This window comes from Volvox carteri (assembly GCF_000143455.1).
Source record: "Volvox carteri f. nagariensis unplaced genomic scaffold VOLCAscaffold_11, whole genome shotgun sequence".
NCBI lineage: Eukaryota > Viridiplantae > Chlorophyta > Chlorophyceae > Chlamydomonadales > Volvocaceae > Volvox > Volvox carteri.
In genome coordinates this window covers 1,460,392-1,472,081 of record NW_003307554.1, presented here as the reverse complement: position 1 = coordinate 1,472,081, position 11,690 = coordinate 1,460,392, and the positions used below count along the sequence as shown (strand labels likewise).

The 11,690-nt window shown below is 52.5% G+C and overlaps 2 protein-coding genes across 2 annotated transcripts; both read left to right on the top strand.

Moving 5' to 3' along the window:
• Nucleotides 1-2,420: 2,420 nt before the first annotated feature.
• On the top strand, nt 2,421-4,626 carry VOLCADRAFT_104056 (uncharacterized protein; the record flags this gene model as incomplete). The annotated part of the gene is made up of 4 exons (XM_002948810.1): nt 2,421-2,784; nt 2,853-2,996; nt 3,532-3,935; nt 4,339-4,626. 4 exons carry the CDS (start codon nt 2,421-2,423, stop codon nt 4,624-4,626), a joined length of 1,200 nt encoding a protein of 399 aa, XP_002948856.1.
• Nucleotides 4,627-6,707: 2,081 nt separating this feature from the next.
• Nucleotides 6,708-10,334, top strand: VOLCADRAFT_104055 (uncharacterized protein; the record flags this gene model as incomplete). The annotated part of the gene is made up of 6 exons (XM_002948809.1): nt 6,708-6,745; nt 7,002-7,059; nt 7,405-7,497; nt 8,294-8,422; nt 9,117-9,347; nt 9,654-10,334. 6 exons carry the CDS (start codon nt 6,708-6,710, stop codon nt 9,894-9,896), a joined length of 792 nt encoding a protein of 263 aa, XP_002948855.1. The 3' UTR covers nt 9,897-10,334.
• Between the last annotated feature and the right edge of the window lie 1,356 nt (nt 10,335-11,690).

Sequence of the window (11,690 nt, the reverse complement as noted above, 5' to 3'; positions counted from 1 at the left end):
CCTCTTTCGTCACTCGGGGTGTGGTCCTCAGGGGTCTCTCGGGGTGTGTCTGCCTGTCTGTCTGTCTGTCTGTCCTGATATTCGGTCAATGCCCACCTTGCATGGAAACGTGGTGAGGTATAGCGCGGGAGTTGTGAAGGCTGTCGGCTTTGGGTGGAGCGCAGGACATGAGTGGAGTTCTCGAGTGCCATGGTTGTTGTGTTGTGGGATCAGAACATTCCCGCATCATGTTGTGTAGCAGCCAAGGGGGAAAGCCAACGCGCGCCCGTGTAAAAGCTAACGTGCCACAAACATCAGTTATCTGGTTTCTCTTTTTCAGTTCCGTCGTAACGTCGATTTGCATTCGTATGTATCGAAGGAGAAACACTGGCACGACGTGACGCCTGTGCTGACGTGGCGCAGGCTGTCTGGTGGTGGGGCTCTGCTGTCGAGTTTCTCGCAGCCAATGCCGGGATGCAGTGGCCGCACCAGACTACTATTTATCAGCATCAGCCTTTTCACCCTAGGTTTACGAGGTATCAGCCTTGATTTTCCGTAGCCTTGGCAAGCGCGCGGCTCGAGCGGAAGGACCTCGCGAGCCGGCTCTGTCATATCAACATGTAAAGCTCGAGCTCACAGCCAATGTGCCCCTGCGGGGTCTTAGGCGCTGCTCATGCGCAGCTGGTCCTGCGTGCCGTACAACTATCGTTTGTTTCTTATAACGGCAATTTTAGATTAGCATGGCCCTGCGGATGACATATAACGGCAATCGCATGTTGACTATGCGTAATGATCGTAAATGCTAAGGACAATGGTCCCGGGGCCGTGCAGGAAGGTGATGCCCAGCCGCATCATTTGCAAGTCGCTTCTTGGTATATGCATGCAGCATAGATGTGCCGCTCCAACCCCATGGCCAGCTTGCCTGCTCCCGGTGACCCGGTCTCGACTAACTGCAATTGCACTGTTAGGTTTCAGTTTATCCGTTTATCCGATACAACTACCATCCGCATCTCCCACCCCAGAACATCCCCACCGTCTGCATCCCCAAGCTTACAGCTTGCACATCTTTGCTGGTCGAAGTAGCGAGCTTGTGCCTAAGGAGCAATACGTTGCGGCGCCTGACGCTTGGTGTTCCAAACTCCACGAGTTTGTATGCCCCAAACGAGCCGATGGGTTCATGAGCAGTAAACTTCCCAATGCTTCACACTGCACGAAATGACTTTGCAGCCACCACACACCCAGGGACGTGTGTAGCAGCTGAGCAGCGGGGGCAGCGGCACCTTGCTGCAGGCAACGACAACATGGGGTCTTGTCTTACGTGAAGGCAGCTGGCCCTGCTGCTGGTGAAGATACAGCGAGATACAACAGGCGTTGACAGGCCAGAAGCGCAGCACTGTCAACTGTCAATGATTTGCGAGACGAGCAGCAATGCCGTACACCTAGGTGAGTTCGACTACTCGTCGCATGGTTCTGCATTATCGCGCATCCCACCTCACCGTGCTTTCCTGCGCAACTATCCGGTTTCTGCTTCCCACTGCGGGTTAGAGCCGCACCGAGGTTATCGCTGCACTTGCGGCCCCTCGTGCGCTGCCTTGCGGTGCCCTGGCGCGGCTCCGCGCGCGCTCCGGGCATCAAATTGGTCGCCGCTCCCATTCACTTTGCATTCCGTTCGCCCCTTCATGCCTCAACGTGCTCGAGTGGGCATGGCTGATGGGAAGCTCTGCTGCAAAGTGGCAGATCGACTTTAGTTTTCCTCTTTGTTTGAGGGTTTATACCAACTATTGCGTCTCCATCCTTGGTTTCATCGCTTGATTCTGCAGATTTAACTATGGACAAGTAGCTATCTGGCGTTTTACTTATGAACGCCCTTAGGTCGAAGCCGGGGCGACCTGTTTCGAACTGCCGACCGAAACAACTTTCTTTCTTGTTGGAAAGTGATTGACACTCATATACCAGAGGATTGCTGCAGCAGTAATAGGACCCGCGGGGTCCGGCGCTTGCTGGTTTTAACATTTCAAGTGTAGTGCGTTTGCAAACACAAACTACATTGGTGGATAAGCGGCGGCCATTTTATCTATAGAGTAAAACTGGAAGGAAAGGAAAATTGCAAATCTAGGTACCGACGTAAGCGAATCTTACGCTTGCGACGCCGGCCAAGAACAAAGGACAGTTTACGAATACCATACTTCAGGAAAATGTCGTGAAATTATTACTTCAAGAGTGTTATCCTGGACATAACAATGTCACCTCGCCGTACATTCTGCTGTACCAGATCGATCCAGGCCGATTGTAAATCAATTCATCAGGTTTGATATATCGTGTGTTTTCGTGGCTGGGTATTAAACGGAGCAGGTCTCTGGAAATCTTCCTCGCAACTGCACGGGAAAGGAAACGCAATCAACAAGGAATTTGCAAGTATCTGTTGCATATAGTAAGACGCCATGAGCAAGAGGCCTCGGGAGTCGGGGCTCGATAGCGAGAAGATCCCACGTATCGTTGGGTTCTTAAGCGTTAAAAGCTGGTCGGATTTCCAGTCGATCATGAATGTTTCCGACAACTTTCCCTGTTCGTCAGAAGACATGTTCGGCGCACAATCCGTCTTCGCCCCGCCAGCGCCACAAGAATTTGAGGTCGTTGGCGTGAAGCTACTTTTGGAGCTCCTCAGCGAGCCAGTCGTTTGGTTTAAAGAAACCGTACTCCATTTAGACAATCGGGAGGAACCCCTCTACCTCCTCCTATACTCGGTCCTGTCCAAACTGGCACTGCTAAGTCTCGACCAAGGTTCACTGGTTATCTCCTCAGCCGGTGCGGACTCGTTGACTGCCGCCTTCAATGCACACTGTCGTGCAGCTCACGTCATTGTCGGTCCTCAGGTCCTGATGATCCCCTTGACAAGGGGGCTGCAATTTATGCCGCTTGGGAAGCCGCATGGGACAAAGTTTATGAAATTACCGGTGACTATGAATCCTCTGACCATAAACTGGCGGAGCGGCTTTTCAGGTCACCTGTGCAGCCCGGTGAGTGCCGCCTGCGTGCATGGAAGTATATGTCGGGACCTGTGCACCTTCCGCCACCGCATTTAAGTTCAAGAGAGACTCCTGAGGCGTGGAAGAAACCATGTACGGTAGGGCCGTTGCAGAGTACATGACTATGCTCCGGAGAATTGTTAGGAGGTAGCAGCTGTTTTGTTAATTATATTAGAGTGATGGCTGGCCGTACGGCAGCTTGGCGGCCCAACTGTGTGTGCACATGTGCACCCATTTATTCAAAGGCCGGTTGGGCTTCACTGACTGTCGGTTACTGCTCTCTGCATCGGGAGAGAAGGCTTGGTGCTTCAGAAGGTTCAAGAGCTGATCTAGGTTTCTGTATGTGTGTTAGCAGGACCAAAGAATTCCATGCCTTCCTATGCATCCTGTTAATCCTTTCAGGCAAGGGCTAGGAATTCCTCTGGCTGCTGGCATGTGTCGTGTTTCACTCCTGCATCCACATCTAGCTGCTAACAAGCTTGCCACAAGTGGTTTTGCCCATGGGATGGGATTTGCAATGCTGCAGGTCGGTCTGAGCTTGTTGTCGTCCGTGTAAACCCCGGAAAGAGGATATCACCGCATGAGTGTCTGGAGACGAATGTTCGGTCATACTGCAAGGCCGTGATGCTGGTGGAGCCGAAGTGTAGGATGGTCTTCACAGACGACATATGGCAGCCCATGGCAGAAGCTATATCGCTGGCGATCCTGAACGGCAAGCAAGATCCGGTGACGGTGCTGCTCACGGATGCTAAGTCCTGGTATTTTGCCTCTGTGCAGCTGGTCGGAGAGATGGACGAAGAGGGACTTCCCCCACCCACTCAGAACGAGTTCCAGGCATGTGGCTACCGCCTCCGTCTCTTTGCTTGCAAACATTTCACCTGTAATCTCCTATCTGAATCCAGTGATAGAAATTACGCATGTGTGGCTAAGGTGAGGCCGAAATTTGGGGGCCAGTTATCATGCAGATAGGGGCTTCGGCTGCATAGTGTGGGTGGCCGGATGTTGTCCGTTCAGGATGTTGTCTTTCTGGGGGCTTTAGGAAGCACAGTTCGTGAGGCTAGGAGCCATGAAGGTGTTCCGACAACTTGAATACTAATTCGGTTGCCTGGATGGAAGCAGTGTGTAGAGTCCATATGCTGCGATGTATGGTATGGGCCTGGCGAGGGTGAATGTTTTACAGGGTCAGCAAGTCCATCTGTCGTACAGTACGGCATACAGAAGGTGATGCATTGCTGGAGTATGCTGAGTTTGCATGTTGAGGGGCCTTTTCGGCAGTCAGCTACACCTCTTTGCAGGTAGGTAATTCTCTCCAAACGTCCCCTTGGTCCTGCAGGTTTTCGCCCACATGCACACCGTGTTGTACCCTGGTGTAGACATCTCCCAGGTTGCAGCTCGGGCGCAGCAGGGCAGTGGTGTGCTTAAAAGTCTGGCGGACAAGTGGGCGGAACCCTGTATCAGAGATGTGGAAGAGATGCAGAGGCTGAAGGACCACGAGCAGAGGATGAAGGAATACGAGCAGAGGATAAAGGCTGCGGAGCAGTGGATGAAGGACCACGAGCAGGAGATCAAGGCCTTAAAAGAGATTGAGGCTCGCAAAGAGCAGCAGCAGCAAGGCCAGTAATGGTAGTGTGGTTGAATTGGCCTACAGCAGCTGGACAAGGCACTGTTGTGCTTCCATGTGTGTACGAGCATGCAGCATTGGAAGCGCAAGTAGGGAATGTAGGAGGTCGCTGTTGCAGCACAACAGCAGGCGGTGTATAGGATAGTGTCAATCTGGGATGGATGTGATGCTGATGATCGTTGCATGCGTTGGTACTGCATAAAAATGGATAAGAGTAGATGGCTGCAGAGAGTCCGAGAGGTCTTGGACATTAGTTTGGGATTGGCATAGTGGAGGTGCAGTGCACAAGATTAGTGCTTCATGTGGTGCTTCATGTGGACCTGCAAGTAATGCTTCGGAGCTCGCAGCTTGCACCACATCTCCGGTGCCAAATAGAGACAGCAAGCTAGTCTACCCTTTACCTAATGCACGTCCGAATCGACTAGTAATGGTTTTTTTTACCTATCACTCAATTCTCGATTGGCATAGGTGTAGGGTAACCCCTTACCAAGGGGTAACAACGGTGTTGGGTAACCCCTTATCGCGGGGTAACAAAGGGGTCAGGGGTAATACACTACCGCGGGGTAACAAAGGGGTCCCGTGAATTCCTGTCGATATCACTGGATTCTCAATCCGTTAACAACCGCCGCCGAAACTCCTTCAAGTACATCATCAGACGTGATTCCTAGCTGCGCGATTGCTGAGCACGTGCTGCTTGAGGCCGTATTCCAGCGATTCTAAATTTCGAAGGTTTTGGGGTTTTGAAAGCATTTGAACAAGCAAAATTCGACATTGGTGTTGGCAGTATTTGTGGAGGACATACAGGCTTGGTTGGACTCCGATTATTTGACAATTTGCGAGCTGAACATGAGTATTTAGGTTGGGAAAGGTCGTGTATCGCCCAAAACTTTATGTAGCGCCAGTTGCGATGTCCGTTCTAGGGCAAGCATGCGTTTACCACCTTGCAAGGGAAGACCTTATACCACATCTTCTACCACATCTTCTACCACAGACCCTAGGGTCTGCCATGGCCCCTTCAAAAACGCTTTTTTTGTTTTTTTTGCTGTACGGTTTGTGCTTCGAACTCACTTCCCCTTCTGCTTGGTAACACAGCATTTTTTCCTGAAGGCCTGTACCTCTCATCTGATTTCAATGCTGCCGCTCTCTAAACCGTTGCTTGCATCTGATTCCCAGGTCGCCTCTGTAAGAGCCTGGCTCAGGACTTAAGATGGGTCTTACGGATAGCACCCGGACACCAAAATTTCTGCCCCATACGACAGCAAGGGCCTGACCTGCAGGTCCAGCTGGACATCAAAACACCGTAACAGATCTGGCAAATAATGCGGTAAAGTAATGCGGTACGGCCCGTACACGCCTCCTGTTCTCAGTTTCCTCCTGCCCAAATGTCCGGTACAAGCAGGGCGGGAGTAAATAGGTCTGCCCCGTTTACGAACCCCAGCATCTCTACTGCGGTGCGCTGGCGGTTCACTTCGCATTGCCTATCGTTGAGTAGCGGTTGGAAATAATTCCGCCATACTTCAATGTCGGTGACGCCCTTCGTACCGTCCGAAAGGTTTTGCCACAACTCTTTGGGATGCCCATGATAGCTGTTAATGAAATCACGGCATTCTTTGTGCTCAAAAGCCACCCAAGCGTGCCAAAGCTCCCTGTTATACTCCTCCCTATCCAGGACAGGGAGGACCTCCCGATATTCCTGACACGCTCCCTTCCTTAAACGCGCGCTGCTATAAGCTTAGTATCCACATCATTTGTGAGCACTCTTCATTCCACTAGGGCGCGTGCCCTGATCAGGTAAGATGTCCATCCTGCCTGCTTCTTCTTTCACCCCAGACAAATATTGCCTGCAATCCACTGCATGCGTACCTCTTAGCGAACCATCCTCTATAACTTGCATAATTTCTCTGAAAGGCTGAAGTACAGCACCAGCATCCTGGGCTGTTGTCGTACTTCATCGACAACACCAAACTGTCCTTCTCAATCCGTGATAGACTACATAAGAGAGGTGTCTTATGGAATTGAGGGCATTCCATGCTACAGTTGGACAATCATATATTTTTTTACCTCAACGTTTTCTGACCAAAATGTCTAGCTCGTTACGGATAGCCGCTGCAAATACTAGGTGCGACTGTAGTTGAGAAATTGAGATCATGAAAGCATTCGCCGACAGCCGCGTCTTTCTGTACTGAATTGTGCAGGTCTTCGTGCCCAGCGTCTACCTCAGGTCGACCTCCGTGTTGCGTGGTGTCCAGAATCTGTCAAGGACATTTTAGTGGACACCGTAGCCGCCGCTTTAGGTATCAAGAGCGTACAATTGGTCATATGCGCTGTTCACGCCGCGCGTCGGCCTGACGTGCAGCTTATCCTGCTACCCGCAGATCTATAGTTAGTGATGACTATGCCTCAACTCGTCGCCCAGATGAAGAGTACATGAAGGTAAGGTAGTTCTTGCTTGCAAGCCGTCTCGTGAGCTGTTGTTGAGGCACAGTGTGGCCTCACGAATTGCGTTCCCAAGTAGCAAGAAGCTGTGAGATGTTCGGGTTTGATCAACTCACTGCAAAGCTGTGCTTACTTGTGATTCATTTGTGCAAATACTCGCTCGATGGTCGTACCATCATGCTTTGCGGTAACAGCAGCACCGACGAGGCAACTACAACCCCCGCGTCATCAGTGCATCTCCAAAGCTTTCGCTCCACTCAAAGGACAATGACCCATATCCCCTATACTCCTTATGAGGTCACCGGTCACGATTCCTTGCTTCTCTTGTCCCTGACACTGCAGGAGTATCAGGCCCTAAAGGACCAGCTCCAAGACAACAATCGGAAATGCGGGGCGGTGGTGGCGGCTTACCTCTTGCTAACCGTGGATGGCCAGGTAGGGGCCCATGTTATAACTGGATGGCGGGTGGGTCTTTAAGTAATAACCCTTCCGCTCCTTCCGGTCCTGGGCCTGGGGTTGAAGCCCAGGAAGCAGCGGAAATGTGTTACAACTTGTCACAGTCCATGCACCACCCTGGAACGAGCTGTCTGGGCGGTGGCTACAGACGTTCTTCCCTGGCTATCTGTTGGTGTAGGGGGGGCTCTGCCGGGGTAAGCGCAATAGCTGGCTGTTCAGCAGCCGTTGGCGGGTGCGGGAGAGCTCTCTCTCTCTCTCTCTCTCTCTCTCGCGCGCGCGCGCGCGCGCGTGTGTGTGGGGGAGATTGCTTGGGGCGTCGGTATATGCTTCAGGCCCTTCATCGCCCTTCGTTGAAGTATTTGCAGCGGAGCCCAAACGGGCCATCAGGGTGCTCATGGCGCACATGTGCAACAACATGCTGATGGGTGCTAACCGCATAACACTGTGGACCTTCCGCAGCCAAGCGTACTAGCTGCATTGACGATGTAGCCTCAGCTAGCACATAGTTGAAGCCAGGAAAGGGCGTCAATCGTCCTAGTTGCCGCCGGTCGCCGGGTCCTGGGTGGTCCCGTTTCGAGAGATGTTGCCTGGTTTGCCAACCTGCAAAACTAGAAATTACGCTCCGAAAGGCTAGGAACCCGTACTGTCGGGTGGTATGGATCCCCAGCCCAGCCCTAGGAGCGTGCTTTCTCACCAAAAACGTGGAATCGTCATGCATTCGCCCTGTGCGAACCACTCGCCCGAACTTTGGTACTGTTGCGGTACCACCCCTCAGGCCGCCCTGTGCGCTCTACTGGGGAGTGCCGCAAGCTACGCCTACCTCTCATGCCTGTACCGGGACGTGGATAGCTACCGGGGGGACACGCAGGTGCCCATGGTGGAAGCGGATAAGGTAACTGGCGAAGTGAGGGTCGGGCATCTGCCGGCGTGTTGCAGTGCCGCAACACACACACACACGCTCCTCGTAATACCTGCTACTACACTCGTTGAGCTCCATCATGACCCCCATGGGTCCGCAACTTTAGTGGGAATGACCCATTGTTTTCTGGTTAAAATAATGATTCGAATCACCGTTACCAAGAGCGGTAATGGCCCCACATCCCGGTCCTGTCTCGTTGCAATTTCGGTATTGGGTCTGTAGCTCAGCGGCACAGCAGCACAGCGTCACCGCGTTGCTGGAAATGCAGGGCTCGTTCTGGGCGCTCGGCATGCCAGGGCGGCTCAGCTTTTTGCCCTTTGCTGCCAATCGCTGGATGCGTTTCCCGAATGTTTGAGGGAGGGATCTGAGGTGGAGGCCAATCCAACGAAATAAGCCCGTTGCGGGGGCCCACTGCCACACATGTACCGTTGTGCAAACCCCTTGCTTCTTGTTTGCTCCTTGTGTACGGCGGCCTGCAACACCGAAGCCCCTTTGGTTAATCTTATCTCGTTTGAAACAGCCGTAGAGTTAGTTTCCTGGATGCCGCATGTTATATGGACACACCTCGCTTTGTCTCTCCTCCTGCCTTTTTGGATGCCTGGCTGCTGCTACACGATTGGGCGTCTGTTGCCGACTATGGTTCACTTTTTTCAATTCCTCGCGCCTCTTGTGCACGCAGATCGAAAACACATTTATCCGCCGAATGGCCAAGGTAGGCTGCGCATACCGTCAGGCGCTGCAACCCCGTCTGCTGGTGCCTGTGGCGCTGGCAGGGCTGTCTGCCGCCTACAATCAAATCGTGGGCCCGGAGCGCGCGCTGGATTTACTCCACCAGGGCTGTCTGCTAGGCGGCTTTTTGTCATATAAGCTGGCCCTGCTGATCAAGCTGGCGGATGACCTGACACCCAAGGTGCGCGGTTGCGTGGTGGGCATGCAGCGCGGTGGGAAGGTAACTTGGAGGGGAGGAGATGCGGTAACTCTGGGCGTGGTTCATGGGTGTGCGTGTGTGGCGCGGCATGTGCATCATCACACCATTAACCCCAATCCCGCTCCTCGTCATTTCCACTTTGTATAAAAACCTCCTCCTGGAGCTTCATATCCCATCTGTGCACATCCATTGTCCTTCGTTTCAGCCATTCTGTTGTCCATGACACAACGTTTTTTTCGCCGGACAACCCGCTCCTGTACGCCCACGTCCCTTGGTTGTGTTTGTTAGACCTACGTAGACTCCACGGACACACGGCCTAGATTGGAGCCCATTGAGGACGAGCTGGACATGTTTGGCCGCCCCAAACGCCGCACGCTGCGCATGCCCACGGAGGTTCTTCCAGAAGGGGTGGAGGCGGACAAGGTGCCGCTGGCAGGTCTCATAATGGCCGCGGACGGCGACACGCCGGTGCAGCCAAGCAAGCTAGACGGCGCATCAAAGGCAGCGACGACTGGAGAGTCGCCGAGGTAACCGCATGTGTGCGAGGGAGAGGGAGGAGGGAGATTATATGCAAGACGCGGGGGGGGCATTGCAGGAGGAGGAGAGAGATACGAGGTGAGGTAGGAAAAGGAAGGGGAGAAGATATTACTTGGCTTTGCTGTTGGTGCCTGCTGGTGATGCTATCGATGAGATGTTTAAATAAGACTTGGACGGCTTGCCGTGGCGATTTATTGCGATGCTGATGCTGCTCGACGTGATGGTGAATAAAAAAATAGCTTTTAGTTGAGTCGCACAAATTTTTGGATGTTGGGAAATTCCCAAGGTGGATGTTGGCATGTCAATGATACGTGGTGATGGATGATTAGTGCCGCATGCTTCTGGCTACTACGGCCTGGGCACAGGTCAAACGAACCAAAACTGGTCCTGCGTACTCCTAAGCTTGTTCGCCGTTCCGCCATAGTAATATCGACAGATGTTTTGTGCAATCGACAAGTTTTAGGTGCACCAAACCTTCTCCCCTATTTAATTGCAAAAGTCTGCGTAGGGCTCTCAAGGCTGCTTTTCCTTAAGCACATTCCTACTTGTTACGTTGTACCTCCTAGTCGATCATCGGCCACTACCAAGGAAATCCTATTAGTACGTTTGCGTGGCGTTACGGACCAGTCGGTCTAATTGTTCTGGTCTGTGCTTCATGCACTGTCAGGCGATGTGCCCCTCGTCTCGGCTTCTTTGCTTTGAGGCATAGAAAGTTTATTCGCCCGCATCAACAACGTTGCCCCGCCGTGCTGACATCGATACCGCGTCACATACCAAAATACAAGACGCTACCAGAGAAGGAACTAAGCGCAGTTGACCACCATATGCGTTCGTTGTGCACATGAAACCGCTAAAAGTTCCATGGCTTCAACGACTGGGAGTGGCTCGTTTAAGAGCAATCGCAATTATGCCGTCTCGGGGCTGGATAGAGTTAAACAGGTGCCGCTGGTCATCCCATCACATCTCCGTCCCCCGCGGTGGGTGTAAACTGCTGCAGCAGGCCATGGCCTCCTCCTGCTGAGCATGTCGGCCTGCCTCCTTACTAACTTCGAAAGATTACATATTCGGACTTAGTTGGGGTTTGCTCGACCAGTCTTTTATTCCCAAAACAACTGCCTCAAAATTTTAGGTGCCAGTACCGCCAGTGCCGCAAAGGTATTAGTTGTTGCTCCATAAGTAAATGCCATTTTCTGTTACATATAATGAAAGAGAGAAAAGGACTGAGAGGCCCGAAGAAGACGGGCCTTACGAACGGAGAAAGAGACACCGCAACTGAACTAATGCGGGCTGCGCCATAAACGGGCGGGCGGGCGGGCGCGCGCTGAACAACAAAAACAAGATAAGCTAACCAGCTTAATGCGCGCAATAAATGACGGCCCTGAGGACACGGGCCGTTGCGAAACAGTTAGTCTAACAGTTACGCATTGGGCCTTACGCCCAACTAACCCGGCTTACTTACGCAAGCTCGCATTAATTCGTACAGTTTGTTCTGGTTGCGTAAATCGGCCGTAAGCGCATGAGTACAATGAAATTTTATAGCTTGTACGTTTATAGCTTGAACAGTTTATAGCGTGAGGGTTAACCATCGCAAGACGTTGAGGCGCGCTTGGGCAGTGGTCGTGCGCTGGGGCATTGTGCCGTCTGCAGCAAGGTGTACTAGGATTCTTCCACGGTCATTGCAGCAGGAAGAGGACACACATCTCGGGTTGATTTGACCGTTATACGCCTTCATCCAAGAAGCTGAGCATAACGGATCCTAATGGGCAAGACTCCGGAAAGGCGTTGCCA